Source organism: Pyrgilauda ruficollis, unplaced genomic scaffold (genome assembly GCF_017590135.1).
Source record: "Pyrgilauda ruficollis isolate IOZ18807 unplaced genomic scaffold, ASM1759013v1 scaffold79, whole genome shotgun sequence".
NCBI lineage: Eukaryota > Metazoa > Chordata > Aves > Passeriformes > Passeridae > Pyrgilauda > Pyrgilauda ruficollis.
The window spans coordinates 4,358,876-4,372,002 of NW_024529821.1; the positions used below are offsets into that span (position 1 = coordinate 4,358,876).

A 13,127-nucleotide genomic window follows, 5' to 3' on the forward strand; every position below is an offset into this window, starting at 1 on the left:
TAAAAAGGTATGAAGGTAAAATCTGATTTGGATGAGAATGAGTTTGTGTTTGGTGGCAGGGAGCTGCTTTGAGCAAAACCAAGACAGTTGGAATCTCCTCCATAAAGGGTGGAGAGAGGCAACACAACCAGATAATGATTTGCCAGAGCTGGGTATGTAAAAAAAAAGAGCTAGAAATGTTTCCAATATAATATGAGTCTGGTAACAACCCAGTTGGTGAAACACAGCAGAACAAACCCAAGCCTCCCATCAGTGCAGCAGGTCCTCAGCAAGCACTAGGAATTCAGTTCTGTGACAGGATAAGGATAGCCCATGAAAAAACCTCTTTTTAAAAAAATTATTTGCCCACTTCATGGGAAATCCAGCATGAACGGAAAATGTCCAGAGCTGTAACATTTCCACTTAGGTCTTCCTACCTTCAATCTGCAAATGAAGGGAAGCTCATAGCAAGCCAAGTTCTGCTCATTGTGTTTCAAAGCTTTGGGAAGACAGGAAGTATTTGGGTAAGTAGAAGCTGTGCCTTTGGCCCTTCGTATTCACCCTGTGATGGGGGTACAATAAACTTTTTGACACAATTTTGTGTGAGGCTGGCACTATTAGAGTGATTCTAAGGACAAAGGAACAGTGAGTGAGAAAGCATTTATTAAGACTAGTGTAATAGTTCTTTTTCCCTGGGATACACAACTAACTGACAGCTGACCCAGCAAACAGGTGTAACAGTTCCCCTGCTCCTTCTTTTGCTGCAGTGAAAAAATTCAGTTGGCAACCACAGGGAAACTCATTTGATTACTCATTAATTGATGCATCTCTAGTCTATGCAGCTGCTGACAGAGCGATGAAAACCAGATTCCACCATAACCAGTTCAAGCCAACTGGGACACATCTTCATGGGAGAACTCACACGGAGCACTGCAACAGCCCAAACTACACAGAGCTGAGCCAGTGACAGCCCTGCTACTGCTCAGCAGCCTGACTTAGCATTGTGGGTGTCTCCTGAGCACTAATTTTCTCCTCCAGCCTTAATTACATCAGCTTAGCCATGAACTAATGTTACCCCTAAATATAGAGACCCGTTTCACTTAAATTCAAGCAGCAAACTGCCAACCCTGCAAGAGAGAGTGGCTGTGAGCACAACAGCCACAAAGAACCAGCACGAGGCCAGTGCACAGCAAACCCCTTCCCTTCCCAGGGACCCAGAGGGGTTCACTGTCCAGTTCACTGTCAGTGGATATAACTGGCTCTGAGAAGTGGTTTTGTCCCCCAGACTTCTGTAAGCACCTGGCTGCCTTAAGGTTCTGGCAATGGATAGGCTGATACAGAGCTGCTCTGGTCAGCAACCAACACTCTCCTGGAGCCTTTGATCTCTGCACATGACAGCCAGTTCACCTTTTCTCCGTGCTCAATGCTGAGCTTTGGCACAACTCCAGGGTGTTCATTTGAGGTCGCTTTGTTGAGCTTCCCATCTTTTCTGCTGGAAGCAGCTGCTTGGGCTTTCCTCCTGTGCAGAGACTTTGCTGGACTTTTCTGCTGCTTCCCAATGTTGCTGCTGACATCCCAGAGCAAGACTTTCCCATCGTTTCCTCCAGACAACAACTGGTATGCCTCAGGCATAAAGAGCACCTGTGAGACTCCCAAGCTGTGAGCCTGGAACTCCAGCTCATGTTCAAACCTGGCACCGGTGACTCGGAATATTCGGATTTTACCATCCTGAGCTCCACAGCCGAAGACGTTGCCGCACGAGGCGACAGACAGGGAATGTGCGAGCGGCGGGTTGAAGAACTGCCCAGCTGACTGTGGGCTCTCTTCCTCCATGTCACACTCCTGCAGGTTCACGGTCCACAAGGGACGAACTTTCTGCAGGTTCCACAGCATGACCTGGAAAAAAACCCAGTAGGATGAATCAGTTGTGTGTTTTACTTCAAATGGGATCTTTAATAGTAAAATAAGCAACCACACTTCTTGTCCTAGCAGAGCAAAGGCTGTGCGTGAGTCCAAGGGGTGTAAGGCGTGGGGTTAAACTTGCCCTAGTAAATGTAGCAAATCTTTCTGGCCTGCCTTCCAAAGCCCCACCACCACACTCTGCAGTCAATGACTCAGACCTTCAGACCACGGAAGAGATGCAAACACTGCTCTAAAAGCTTTTGCATTCATCTCAGCAGTAGTAATCATGATACACTGCACATCAATTATTGAGAAGGAGGGACAGGGAAACCCTAGCAGTGAACAGAGATCATTATCATTCTGCATTTCTGTCTCTGCTGCTTGGCCTATAATAGTCACTTCCACGAACATGTCTGAAAAGTGGGACAGCAAAAGGCAAACAGCAGTTGAGGCTGTGGTTTTTAAACAGGCATATTTGTATTTATTTTTATATCCAGTGATTAGATCTGGTTTGTGCTATGGAGTAGGGCATGCTTTACCTACTGAGATGGGGCAGGTCGTGCTTTTAGACTTCCTTTTCCAATGCCACCCCACCTCCAAGCCCCCAGTGAAGAATCCCGTGTCTCTTGTACAGCTGTTCAAGCACCACAGATTTATACTGAGCCAATTAAAAATAATGCTCTCAAGACTTTTATAGGATCTGAATTGACAATGAGCATTCTCAAGGCCAACAGATTGAAAAGGACACGTCAGTCTAATGCAGCACTGGTGTACTGTTTGCTTCATAAAGCTAAGCTGCAATTTGTTATTAATAAAAATACTCCTTCAGTAGTAATCACCAATAAGAAGTCTTTAAATTTAGTTCACAAAAGAGCCTGGCTCTGCATTTCTGGAATCCAAATCACACTAAAACATCTGAAATATATTTCCTGTCACTTTCCTGTTTCAGTTACTGCTGTTGCTGCTGCACTAAAACTACTTCCACAACAACTGTGATTTACTGTAAATGAGAGGGGCTGGGTGATGCTTACAGAAAATACTCCTGTTTTCATCAGAGACAGGACTGCAACAATCTGATGAATCCATCAACTGCTGAAGAGTTTTCTGCAAACTAAGTATTTTCTGTCCTCATGGCATTTTCCTGCTTCACCAAAACTCCTGAAAGAACTCCAGGAACCTGAATTTCAGTTCTCATCAGCCACGGCTTCCCCGAGGGTTTGATAAGCCCAGGACATGTCTTGTAGAGCCCATAACTTGTCCAAAGGCATGGTGCAGCACAGGGCTTCAGGGTTCTGCAGCTAAGCTCCCCTTTGGGAAATTATATATTTTAAATACAGCCTCAATGCAGAATGATGCTCTTTTCGCTGTACAAAAGAACACTAATGAAATCCTGTTTTGGGATACTGACTTTCACCTAAAAACCGACTTGTTGAGCTACAATAAATGAAACCAGTATTAAAAGTCACAAAAATTAATCAGCTCACTTGTACCAAGTTCTACATAAATGTTTACAATTCTGATAAAAAGTTTCCAGCCACAAGCTTGTGTATCTGCATTTTAGGGACCAAAATTAAGCCAGCTGAGGGACTGAGTTGCACACACCACAACACTGAGTCTTTACTCCTCCCAAACAGGATTCATCCTCATGGCTTTAACACAGAAAAATACAGTTTATACTAAATATCAGCATGTATTTGCTCTAATGGGTGTGAGATGTACTTTGGTTTCAAGAACACAGGGGTGAAACTGCTCAAACCTGTCACACAAACTTCACCCTGACACCGCTGGAACCATAGAAACCTTCGAGAAGCGACAGTTTTCATATCGGGCTAAACCAGGAATGTGGTCAGACCTCAACCACTGGAAAGAAATTACTGAAAAATATCTGTTCTGGGCTTAACTCTCAGCATGTCCTTTGCATTTTTTTCTCAGAAATGCAAAGGACAAAGTTTTTCTCCTGATGAGGACAGGAAAGTTTAAAAGGCAAAGAACATTTCATGCTTCCAAGATGGTAACAGAACAAAGGATAAATTATACAAATCACTTGTCCTTCCACTTGGAAAGATGCTGCTCTACCTGCCTGCCTCAAGCACTGTGCCTTTTCCTCACCATCCTTTGCACCTCATCTGCAGCCACAACTGATCCCTAGGGACAGCTGCTGGTTTTGCTCAGTCCAACAAAGAGCTAGTACAGCACAAGTGAGCTTTGCAGTGTATTCTAATTTCCCCTCACCCCACTCACTTTTGAATTGTAAATGTCAATGAAGATAAAAACAGGGGCAGAAGCTGCTGAGTGGAACACAGCACCAACAGCCCCAACACTTAGGTTTTGGGCCAAAACTACTTCAGAATAGTGAGGAAGCTTTCCAGTGACTGCAGGCCGAACACCTTCGTGCTCGGTGAAAGTCTGCGGGTGCCTCACTACACAGGTGGGTAATTACTGTTTCACTTCATTAATAACCGTGCACATGTATGCAAATCACCTGCATGTCCAGTCCACAGGAAACCAGGCTTTGAGGCCGCTGAGGTCGGAAGGCAACAGACGAGCAGATGTTGGAGTGTCTCAAGGACCGGCTGACTTTCTTGCTTTCCAAGTCCACAACCTTGATGGTCCCCGAGTCATCGGCCGCGGCCAGGAAGCTGTCGGTGTCGTTCACCGAGAGGCAGTTGATCTCCTCCTCGTTCACGTGGAAGCGCTGCAGGGGCTCCTGGAGGGAGCGGACATCCAGCACGCTGATGGTTTCTCCGTGGGAGGCGTATAGCGTGCTGGGCCGGCGGGCGGAGAACACCACCGAGGTCACGTCCTCCGCCTGCGGGAGCCGCAGCTGAGCCACGGGCGAGCCTGCCCCGTCCCAGAGCGCCAGCTCGCCCCGCTCCGCGCCGGAGGCCACCAGCCCCTCCGCGCTCACGGTCAGGCACAGCACAGAGGAGGAATGCCCCCCGCTCCACTTAACCGCCATGCTTCAGGGACAGCCCTGAAACAAACAAAAACACGCCCTGAACTGAGGTGGTTGTTTTGGTCTCATTACAGCAGAAACTCATCAAGCAAGAAGATCATCCTGAAACCGCAGTGTCCAGTTAAAACGGGCACCTCGACAGCTCAGGACAGCTCAGTACCCAAGCGGAGCTTTCGCTCAAACAGCAGCGACACCAGGCACAGCCGCGGTGCTAACCGGTCTCCAACCTAAACAACACAACGAGACTTTTTAAAAGAAGCGTTACTAACTTAAAACAGGTTGCAACACATTTAATGGGCTCGCAGAGCACACCCATGGCGCTCACCAGCCGTAACCCTCCCAGGTGTGACTGCCCGCAGCAGCCTGTGTCACAGCACTGCTAGGAGAGCACATCAGCAGAAAATTAAGGCAGGGGCGAAAAAGGGTAACACAAAAGTGTTGGAGGGACTGCGGAGGAAAAGAGAGAGGCACACGGGGTTTGTGTGACAGCCCAGCAGCCGCTTCGCTGCCCTAAGGTCCGTGCATTTATCTAACTACTGGGCAACAAACGGCTTGTTTCTGGCGGTTTCACCTTTTTTTTTTTTTTTTTTTTTTTTTTTTTTTTACCACGTTATGTTTTCCATGTGATTTTTGTTGACCCAGATCTAAAGAGCAGCCAGAGCCCATTCATTGCACCAGAGGAACTTCGGTCTTGGCGAGCAAATAACATTACAGAGAAGGCCGATACCTTCCCCGCAGCTCGCATCGGGGCAGATTCGCGGCCGCCGGTCCCCGGGGGTCCCAGGTAAGTCGTACCCAACCAACCCCCGGGCCCTGCGGCAGCTCGGTCCGACCGCCCCCCGCCCCGGCAGGCCCGGCCCTGCGGCCGCCCCCGGCCCGGCCCGCGGGGCGCGGCGCTGCCGGGGNNNNCCCGGCCCCGGGCCCGGCCCCGGGGCGGCCGCGGCGTCGTGGGGAGGGCCGGGCTGGCGGCTGCCGGGGCGGGTGTTGGAGCTGGTGTTCTCGTACCTGGAGCTGCGGGAGCTGCGGAGCTGCGCGCTGGTCTGCAAGCTGTGGCACCGCGTCCTGCACGGCGACGAGAACAGCGAGGTGTGGCGCAGCCTGGCCGCCCGCTGCCTGGCCGAGGAGGCCCTGCGCACCGACATCCTCTGCAACGTGCCCACCTACAAGGGCAAGGTGAGGCCGGGACCCCCGAGCCGCGGGGACACCCCCACCCCGCCGGGACACCCCTTCACCGCCTCCCCCGGCGCTTGGGGACACCCCCGCGGCCCTCCGGCCCACCCGCCATTGGAAACGAAGGGGGCGGGCGGCTGGGAAAGATGACAGGGTTTTATCTCCTAGAGCCACAATGGTTTGGGTTGGAAGGGGCGCCTCCCACTAGAGCAGGCTGCTCCGAGCCCCGTCCATCTCCCCCACCCACCTTCTCTCGCCCAGGTCCGTGCCTTCCACCACGCCTTCAGCACCAACGACTGCTCGAGGAACGTCTACATCAAGAAGAACGGCTTCACGCTGCACCGCAACCCCATCGCGCAGAGCACGGACGGGGCGCGCACCAAGATCGGCTTCAGCGAGGGCCGGCACGCCTGGGAGGTGTGGTGGGAGGGCCCGCTGGGCACCGTGGCCGTCATCGGCATCGCCACCAAGCGCGCCGCCATGCAGTGCCAGGGCTACGTGGCCCTGCTGGGCAGCGACGACCAGAGTTGGGGTTGGAACCTGGTGGACAATAACTTGCTGCATAACGGGGAGGTGAACGGCAGCTTCCCGCAGTGCAATAACGCGCCCAAATACCAGGTGAGGGGGCTTGGAGTGGGCTGGGGGGTGCTGGCCGTCCCTCGCTGTCCCGGCTGGCTGCTGAGGTGCTCCTAAGTAACCCTCAGAGGTCTCTTTGGCTTCCCTGCAGAAGGCAAATGATTCTACCTTGTGAGCCCTTTCCCCCCTTCATTTACTGCTTGTGCAGGCTACACCTGTCTGGTGGTCAGTGCACCTGACCCTGGGTTGTTCCCACGCTTTAATCTCAAACAGTGAGTGTGAAACCTGTAGTTTGGGTGTCTGCTTAGACATCGTGGTGCTTTTTGGAATAAAACCTGAAATACTCACGTAGCTTTCTGAAGTAGCGACTTGCCCCACAGCAAGGTGAGTGTCTGAGGGCTTGTACCCCTTTGTTGCCTGGCAGGGTGAGCTGAAGTTAGTGCTTAGGTGAGAGTCTTCCTGCAAAAACCTGCAGCTGTGCCGATTGCTGCTGTTTTGCTCACTGGCCACCTTCTGTGGGTGACATCCCTTATCTGGAATCTGATGTTCAGATAACTTCAGGGTGTTAAAGAGCACAGGCCACCCTACCTTTTTGTCCTTGTGGAAGTGCTTGTCTTGTCATTCTGCCTGCTCACACAACTGCCTTTTCACTGCTGCTTAACATTTGCCCATGTTACAACTTGAGCTGGATCATTGTAATTTCCCTCTCATATTCAGAGAATGGGTTAGAAGGGACTTTAAAAATAATCCACTCCAGCCCCCAGTGCTGTGGCTTTGTTTCACTTGTGGGTGAAGATCCTTGTAGTACCTTGCATCTGATACTCCTAAATGTTGTGTGAAAGTTCAAATCAGTGACCCTTTGGTGTATTTTCTGTTTATTAAGACCTGTACAGTGATCTGCTCATAGAAAATGTGCTTACAGGAAACCCATGTGTGTGTTAGTGTTGGCTAGAAGAAATTCCCAGTGCTGGGGCTGGCTGGAGAAGAGTCAGGAGTTTGTGTGGTGCCTGCTCTCCTTGTGGCTGTTGTCTGGGACTTTCATTGGTGTCTGAAATAATGTGTGCTAGATAAATGCAGGGAGCTCTGGGCCTGCCTGGATCCAAGGCTCCTGCTGTGGTCAGTGTTGGTTTATCTTGTGTATGTGTATGTATGTGTTTTATATATCTTTTTGGGGTTTTCATTTTACATTTTGTACTGAAATTTCCTTTTACCTTGGTGAGGGAACACCTCTGTCAGTGACAGCACCTGCATATTAATCTATTCTGGGATTTTTTTGTAGGTGGCACTTGCCTTTCTTAAACCCATTGTCTTTAAAAATGCTCCTCACAGAGCAGTGCTGCTCAGCAATAGCAGCTGAACACAGAGTTCAGGTAACTTGGAGCCCATTGCAAAGATTCCAAAGCTCTGCAGTATTTCCAGAGCACACAGCACACAGTGCCTGCTCTCAGTGCTCTCACAGGTTCATATGGGAAGGGTCATGTTTGTTATCACAAACAGATGGTAGATGCAGGCTGTCCTGCTTCAGATCATGGTGAAATGGAGAAATTCCCGTCATAAGAGCAATCAGTCATGAGACACAGGACAGCCCTGCTTTAAAATTCTCTGCTGCGTTACACTTTGCATTATTTTTGTTTCCATCTGAACATGCTGACTCTTTCTATGTTTTATTTTTACTCTCCCTCCTGTCTCTGTTTCCAGATAGGTGAAAGGATTCGAGTTATCCTGGACATGGAAGACAAAACATTAGCGTTTGAGAGGGGCTATGAGTTCTTGGGAGTTGCCTTCAGAGGACTGCCAAAAGTTTGCCTGTATCCAGCAGTGTCTGCTGTGTATGGTAACACAGAAGTGACTTTGGTCTACCTGGGAAAGCCTCTGGATGGATGACGTGGATTGTTCTGTTGGGACGTCGAGATGTGGATGTTTGGGAGGAGAAATCTGCATGTTGGTTAGAGGGAAACGTGTATTAGAGGAAAAAAAGAACAAAAAAGTGTGGGTGTGTGTCCAAGAGCCATCGAGGGAACCACATGGAGTTTGGAAACGGAGGACCAGTCGTACTTCAGCAATTATGTTACATTTCCTCTTTCTACCAGGCCAGAAAAATCCTCAGGGCTGCAGTTGGTTGAGTGGGAAGCTGACACATGCATGTCGCAACAGATTTTATTGCTAAAATGGCAGTGTGACCTCAAACATTTAAGAAAGGACTTGATAAAAAAATGCTTGAGGAAATTAGCCTGGGATTTATAAGTGGCGTGTTTTGTGAGAGACTCCCATTTCCAAACTGCTTGTTCCTTCTTTCCTTCCTTCCTTCCTTCTTTCCCTCCTTGGGGCCAGCATGGGGGCTGGAGCAGAGCTGGGGGTATTTACAATTTTTAGTGTCCTGAGAGGCACGGTCTGTGCAACTGCCCTTCTCTGGTATAACCATACAACACGTGTGCAGCTATTTTTAAGTGTATTTTAAGGATTGTATATAAAGAAAATGTTGAAAAGAACAGTTAAAAGAAAGGGTTTGCTTTATTCTAACTGGGACAGAATTTCTTAAAGGGAAAAAAAATCACCCCCCTCCCTGGCACCAGAACACACACCTGGGACAGGTGTACAGCCTTCATGTCAGTGCAGTTCTGTTGTAATGTGTTTTGGGATGCTCTTGTGGAGTGCGGTGCTGCTTTGGGTTGTTTCCTGTGAAAGTTTCCATGGCTTCAGTGGCAGGTTTGTTCTCTGTAGGAAACAAAAACGTTTTCCCCGCGAGTTTCCTTTCAGCAGAACTCGCGCTCCCCTCGGGGAAGGAAGGCTGAGCACAGCACTGAGCCTGCCTTCCTCTCCACGTCAAAAATGCCACCTTTTCAAAGCATTCTCTCACTTGCTGATCACTGTTGTGAGATGTCTCAACATAATGTGGAAGGAGCATTGGGCTTCTGCAGCCAGACCTTACTTTCAGCTTCAGTGGCTTTATAAAGCTTTAAGGCTTGCCTGAACCTTTCTTAACTGAATCAAATCCCCCAGCACCCCAACATTCACCTGCCCAGGACTAGTAAAACTCTCACCAGCCCTTTGATGGGGATTCTGGGTCACATGCAGTGTTTGTGCTCTTCACTGATTCTCTCAAAGCCATGTCCAGACCCCCCAGGCGTGTCTGTGTGCTGGCCTGTGCAGGCTGGGAAGCTGCCAGGTGTAGTGAGGAAGAAATTCCTGGTGAAACCACTTTGCTGTGAGGCTGGAAGGTCTGTAGGGAGCCCTAGGAGGGCCCTTCAGCAGGGCAGGAAGGCTGTGAGCCCCATGGCTGGCTCGTGACTCTGGTTTCATGCTGGCTGGCATCTCCCTGAGCTGCCTGGGCTGTTTCAGAGCTGCTTTTCAGAGAGGGAAAGGAAATGCTTCTACAACTTTATTTTTGCTTGTTTTTTTTGCCTTTTTTTTTTTTTTTTTTTTTTTTTTTTTGTGTGTGTGTTTTGTTTTGTGCTAGGGAATGTGAGTTGCTTGGTACCAGACACTGACAATTCTCTGAGCATGGAAGAAAGAGGAATTCCTCTTGGGCTGTTGCTCATCCCCTTCCCTGTTCCTCAAGGAAGTGAGTGAGGCTTTGCCTTGGAGTGCTTTTGGCCAGGTAGATCACCAGGTTCAGCCCTGGAACTGTGTAAGTCGTTACAATTTAAAGGATTTAAAAGTATTTATTTGTTCTGTGTGTTCATTGCTGAAAGGCAAATCAAGGTCTGTTCCTCCTGCTGCACCAGACAGAATGTGCTGTGAGCAATGGAGGTGTTTTAGGTGGTGCTGAGAACAGCCAAATGAAGGATGTGGGACGGGCATCCAAGTACCCAGACAAATCTGTTACAGGCATTGATTGTACTGGACTGTAAAGTGTCTGCAGAGCAGAACTGTGGGGCATAGAGTTGGGGATAAAGGAAACAAAACCCTGCCCAGTTTAGGGAAATAAATAGTCCCCAGGATGAATGTATCCTCAGTGCAGTCCTGAAAGATGCAACCTCTGTGGTTGTCCATGATCCAGTTAGAGGCAAGGAAACCCTGAGAATTCTGAGGAGTTTTAATCACAGATTCCGATTGATTCCCATTCTTCAGACTGCATCTTGCCCTCTAAATAATTTCCCTCTAAATCAGAAATGCTGAAAGTTGAACATTCCTTAAGGGTGGGTTTGGGTGGACTCACTTATGTAAGATTATAACTTATTCCTGGAGACCAATGCTGGCTGTACAAAATATTAAAATAAACTCTGCTATCATTCAGAAGGATCTATTGGTGTGGATTGTTGGAATGGCATCTGCAAAATCCCACAGATGGGAAGAAGGGAACTGCAGTTTGGTGCCCCAAGAGGACAGAGGCGTTGGGGCTGTGTGATCTGCTGTGTGACTGCTGGGAAAGAGAGTCTGAGTGCTTAAGGAGGGCTTGGAAACTCAGGGATCTGATGGCTGTGGAAGGAAATTGCCTCCTCTGAAGCAGGGATGCTCACTCCTGACTGTGGGAAAGGCATTCCTGCCTGCTGGAGGCCTCTGGGTTGGACTTGGGGTGCTGTGGTCACTGCCCCCTCTGCTGCACCGAGGGGTCTCCTTCCCCCTCAGCTTCCTGCTGTTTCCTTTGCTTTCCCTGTGGAAGTTCAATATTTCACTGTGCTTTTAGGAAGAAGTATTGTGGGTTTGAGCTCTGAGGCACTTTCCAAACTCTCTGCACCAAGAGTTTGCTTTTAAGCAGTAAATGCTGGCTGACACCTCCTTCAGGAGTAGAGAGGTTTGGTGCTGGTTTGCCAAGAAGGCAGAGTTGGTGTTTTTAGCCTGAGGTACCTCAGGGTCAGCTGAGCAGTTGTTTGGGGTATTTTTCCAGCCCTTACAGGGGATTTAAGGGCTTTGGTCAGGGGGAACATCAAGTGTTCACAGCCCCCATAGCAGAAATCAGTCAGATTAACGGGTCTTGGCTTTAGACTCTTACAGGATTTTGGGATAAGCGAGCATTTTATCTGTCATTTTAATAAAATCCAAAATTCCTTGTGGTTTGAGTGTGCTGTGAGGTCTGTTGGGAGCTGAACAGTCAGTCCTCTGTCCCTGCCATATCTCTGAGGAGGTGACGAGCTCCCTGTGGTCACTGGTTTGGGGGCAGAGGCTGTTCTTGGCCTTGGTGGCACTTTGTGCTGGCCCTAAGCCGCTTGTGTGACACCTCAGGTGCTGCTGACAAACTGATAAATCAAGGTGGGCTGGGAAACTCCCTCCTGGAAAATGCTTTTATCCCAGCTGAAGGGCTGCAGTGAGTGTACATTTTTGGGAGCCCTGTGTGCACCCTTCCCTGGCAGAGGCCCCTGGTCCTGTCCCTCCTGGCCACGCTTCAGGTGACAAACCCGGGCAGGAGCAGATGGCCCCGGAGCTGTGGCTGTGCTCTTCCCTGCCTGCCTCCGAATGCGACAGTGAGAAATCCAACTTTCCTCCCTGCCTATCTCTGATCTACATTGCTAAATTCCCTGAGCACACTGGGTGTGTTTCCAGATGGCTGCCTCTATTTTTTTTCGTCTTCCATTTTCGCTGGGTTGATGACAGCAGCGATGAGTTAAAATAACCCTGGGCCTGATCATAGTCTGATCATGCAAAACTGGTTTTTTCAAAGTATTTAAGAGGTGAGCAGCCCTCAGTCATTCCTTAAGCTATGTATTTCCATGTGAATATTTCAGTTTTTACATGTTATAAATAGCTCTTAGATGTGTAAGTGAAATTTTTTTCACTTTCTTGCAGCGAAATCTGCAGACAGAAAACAGCATTATTGAAATTACACTAAGACCCTTTGTACACTTAAAAGCAGGTTTTCAGGGGGCTGGCAGTGGCCATGCTTGACTCTGTAAGTGACAGTAGTCCACTTTGTGCTAAAGTATGATTGAAAGAAAAAATGAATGAAGCAGTGAATGAGCACAGAAAGCTTTTCCTGCAGTGCTGCTGGACCTGCTAATTCATCCCTTAAGCAGGTTTTTCCTGCTGCTGGATGAGGCTGTGTGACTACCAAAGGAACTCTCCCATCTCCCCACGAGAGGGCAAAGCTGTGGGGGCCTTGACTTGTGCTCAGACAAGTGCTGAGTACAAAAAATGTTTTTATGTGGAACCTTCCCCCTTAAAAATGACTTCCTGTTCTTTTCAAACACCAAACCAAACTAAAAACCCTCAACAGGAGTGGATGATGGACATAGAATTTTTTTAAGTTCACTCCTTCATTTGAACCCCGCGTCCTGAAATAGGCTGAGCAAATATTTGCATTTCAGAAAATGATTTTTAGTGACACCAAACTGAGCCAAAGCTCCAAGATGACCTTAAAGGATTGAAAGGGATTTGAGAGGCTCAAACAAAATATCAGAGCTGCTGTTCAAGGTCCACTTTTTCCAAGACTTGCCTTTCTTCCCCTCCGGTGTTTATTATGAGGAAATAGTGATATCAGCAAAAAATTATTTTTAAAAAATCCATTGCAATTGAAAAAAAAAATCAGGGAATTGAAAGGGGATTTTTAAATGAAATTCATTGTATGTTACAAGTGGTGTTCATTCTTCTGCAATTTTACCAAGTCAGG

The 13,127-nt window shown here is 48.6% G+C and overlaps 2 protein-coding genes across 2 annotated transcripts; one reads left to right on the top strand and one right to left on the bottom strand.

Moving 5' to 3' along the window:
* Positions 1–622: 622 nt before the first annotated feature.
* Positions 623–6,348, bottom strand: WDR53 (WD repeat domain 53). The gene is made up of 3 exons (XM_041486865.1): positions 6,255–6,348; positions 4,364–4,855; positions 623–1,875 (listed from the first exon to the last, which is right to left on the bottom strand). The coding sequence occupies exons 2-3, from the start codon at positions 4,838–4,840 to the stop codon at positions 1,288–1,290; spliced, it is 1,065 nt and encodes a 354-aa protein (XP_041342799.1). The 5' UTR covers positions 4,841–4,855; positions 6,255–6,348; the 3' UTR covers positions 623–1,287.
* FBXO45 (F-box protein 45) lies at positions 5,723–10,825 on the top strand (the record flags this gene model as incomplete). Its single annotated transcript, XM_041486788.1, has 3 exons — positions 5,723–6,010; positions 6,269–6,625; positions 8,282–10,825. Coding segments are annotated over 3 exons (831 nt in total), but the record flags the coding sequence as incomplete, so codon positions are not given.
* Between the last annotated feature and the right edge of the window lie 2,302 nt (positions 10,826–13,127).

Coding starts and splice junctions, on each gene's coding strand:
- WDR53 (XM_041486865.1), bottom strand. CDS start 4,840: ATGGCGGTTAAGTGGAGCGGGGGGCATTCCTCCTCTGTGCTGTGCCTG. Junction 1,876..4,363: donor CCTGTGGACTGGACATGCAG/GTGATTTGCATA, acceptor GTTTTTTTCCAG/GTCATGCTGTGGAACCTGCA.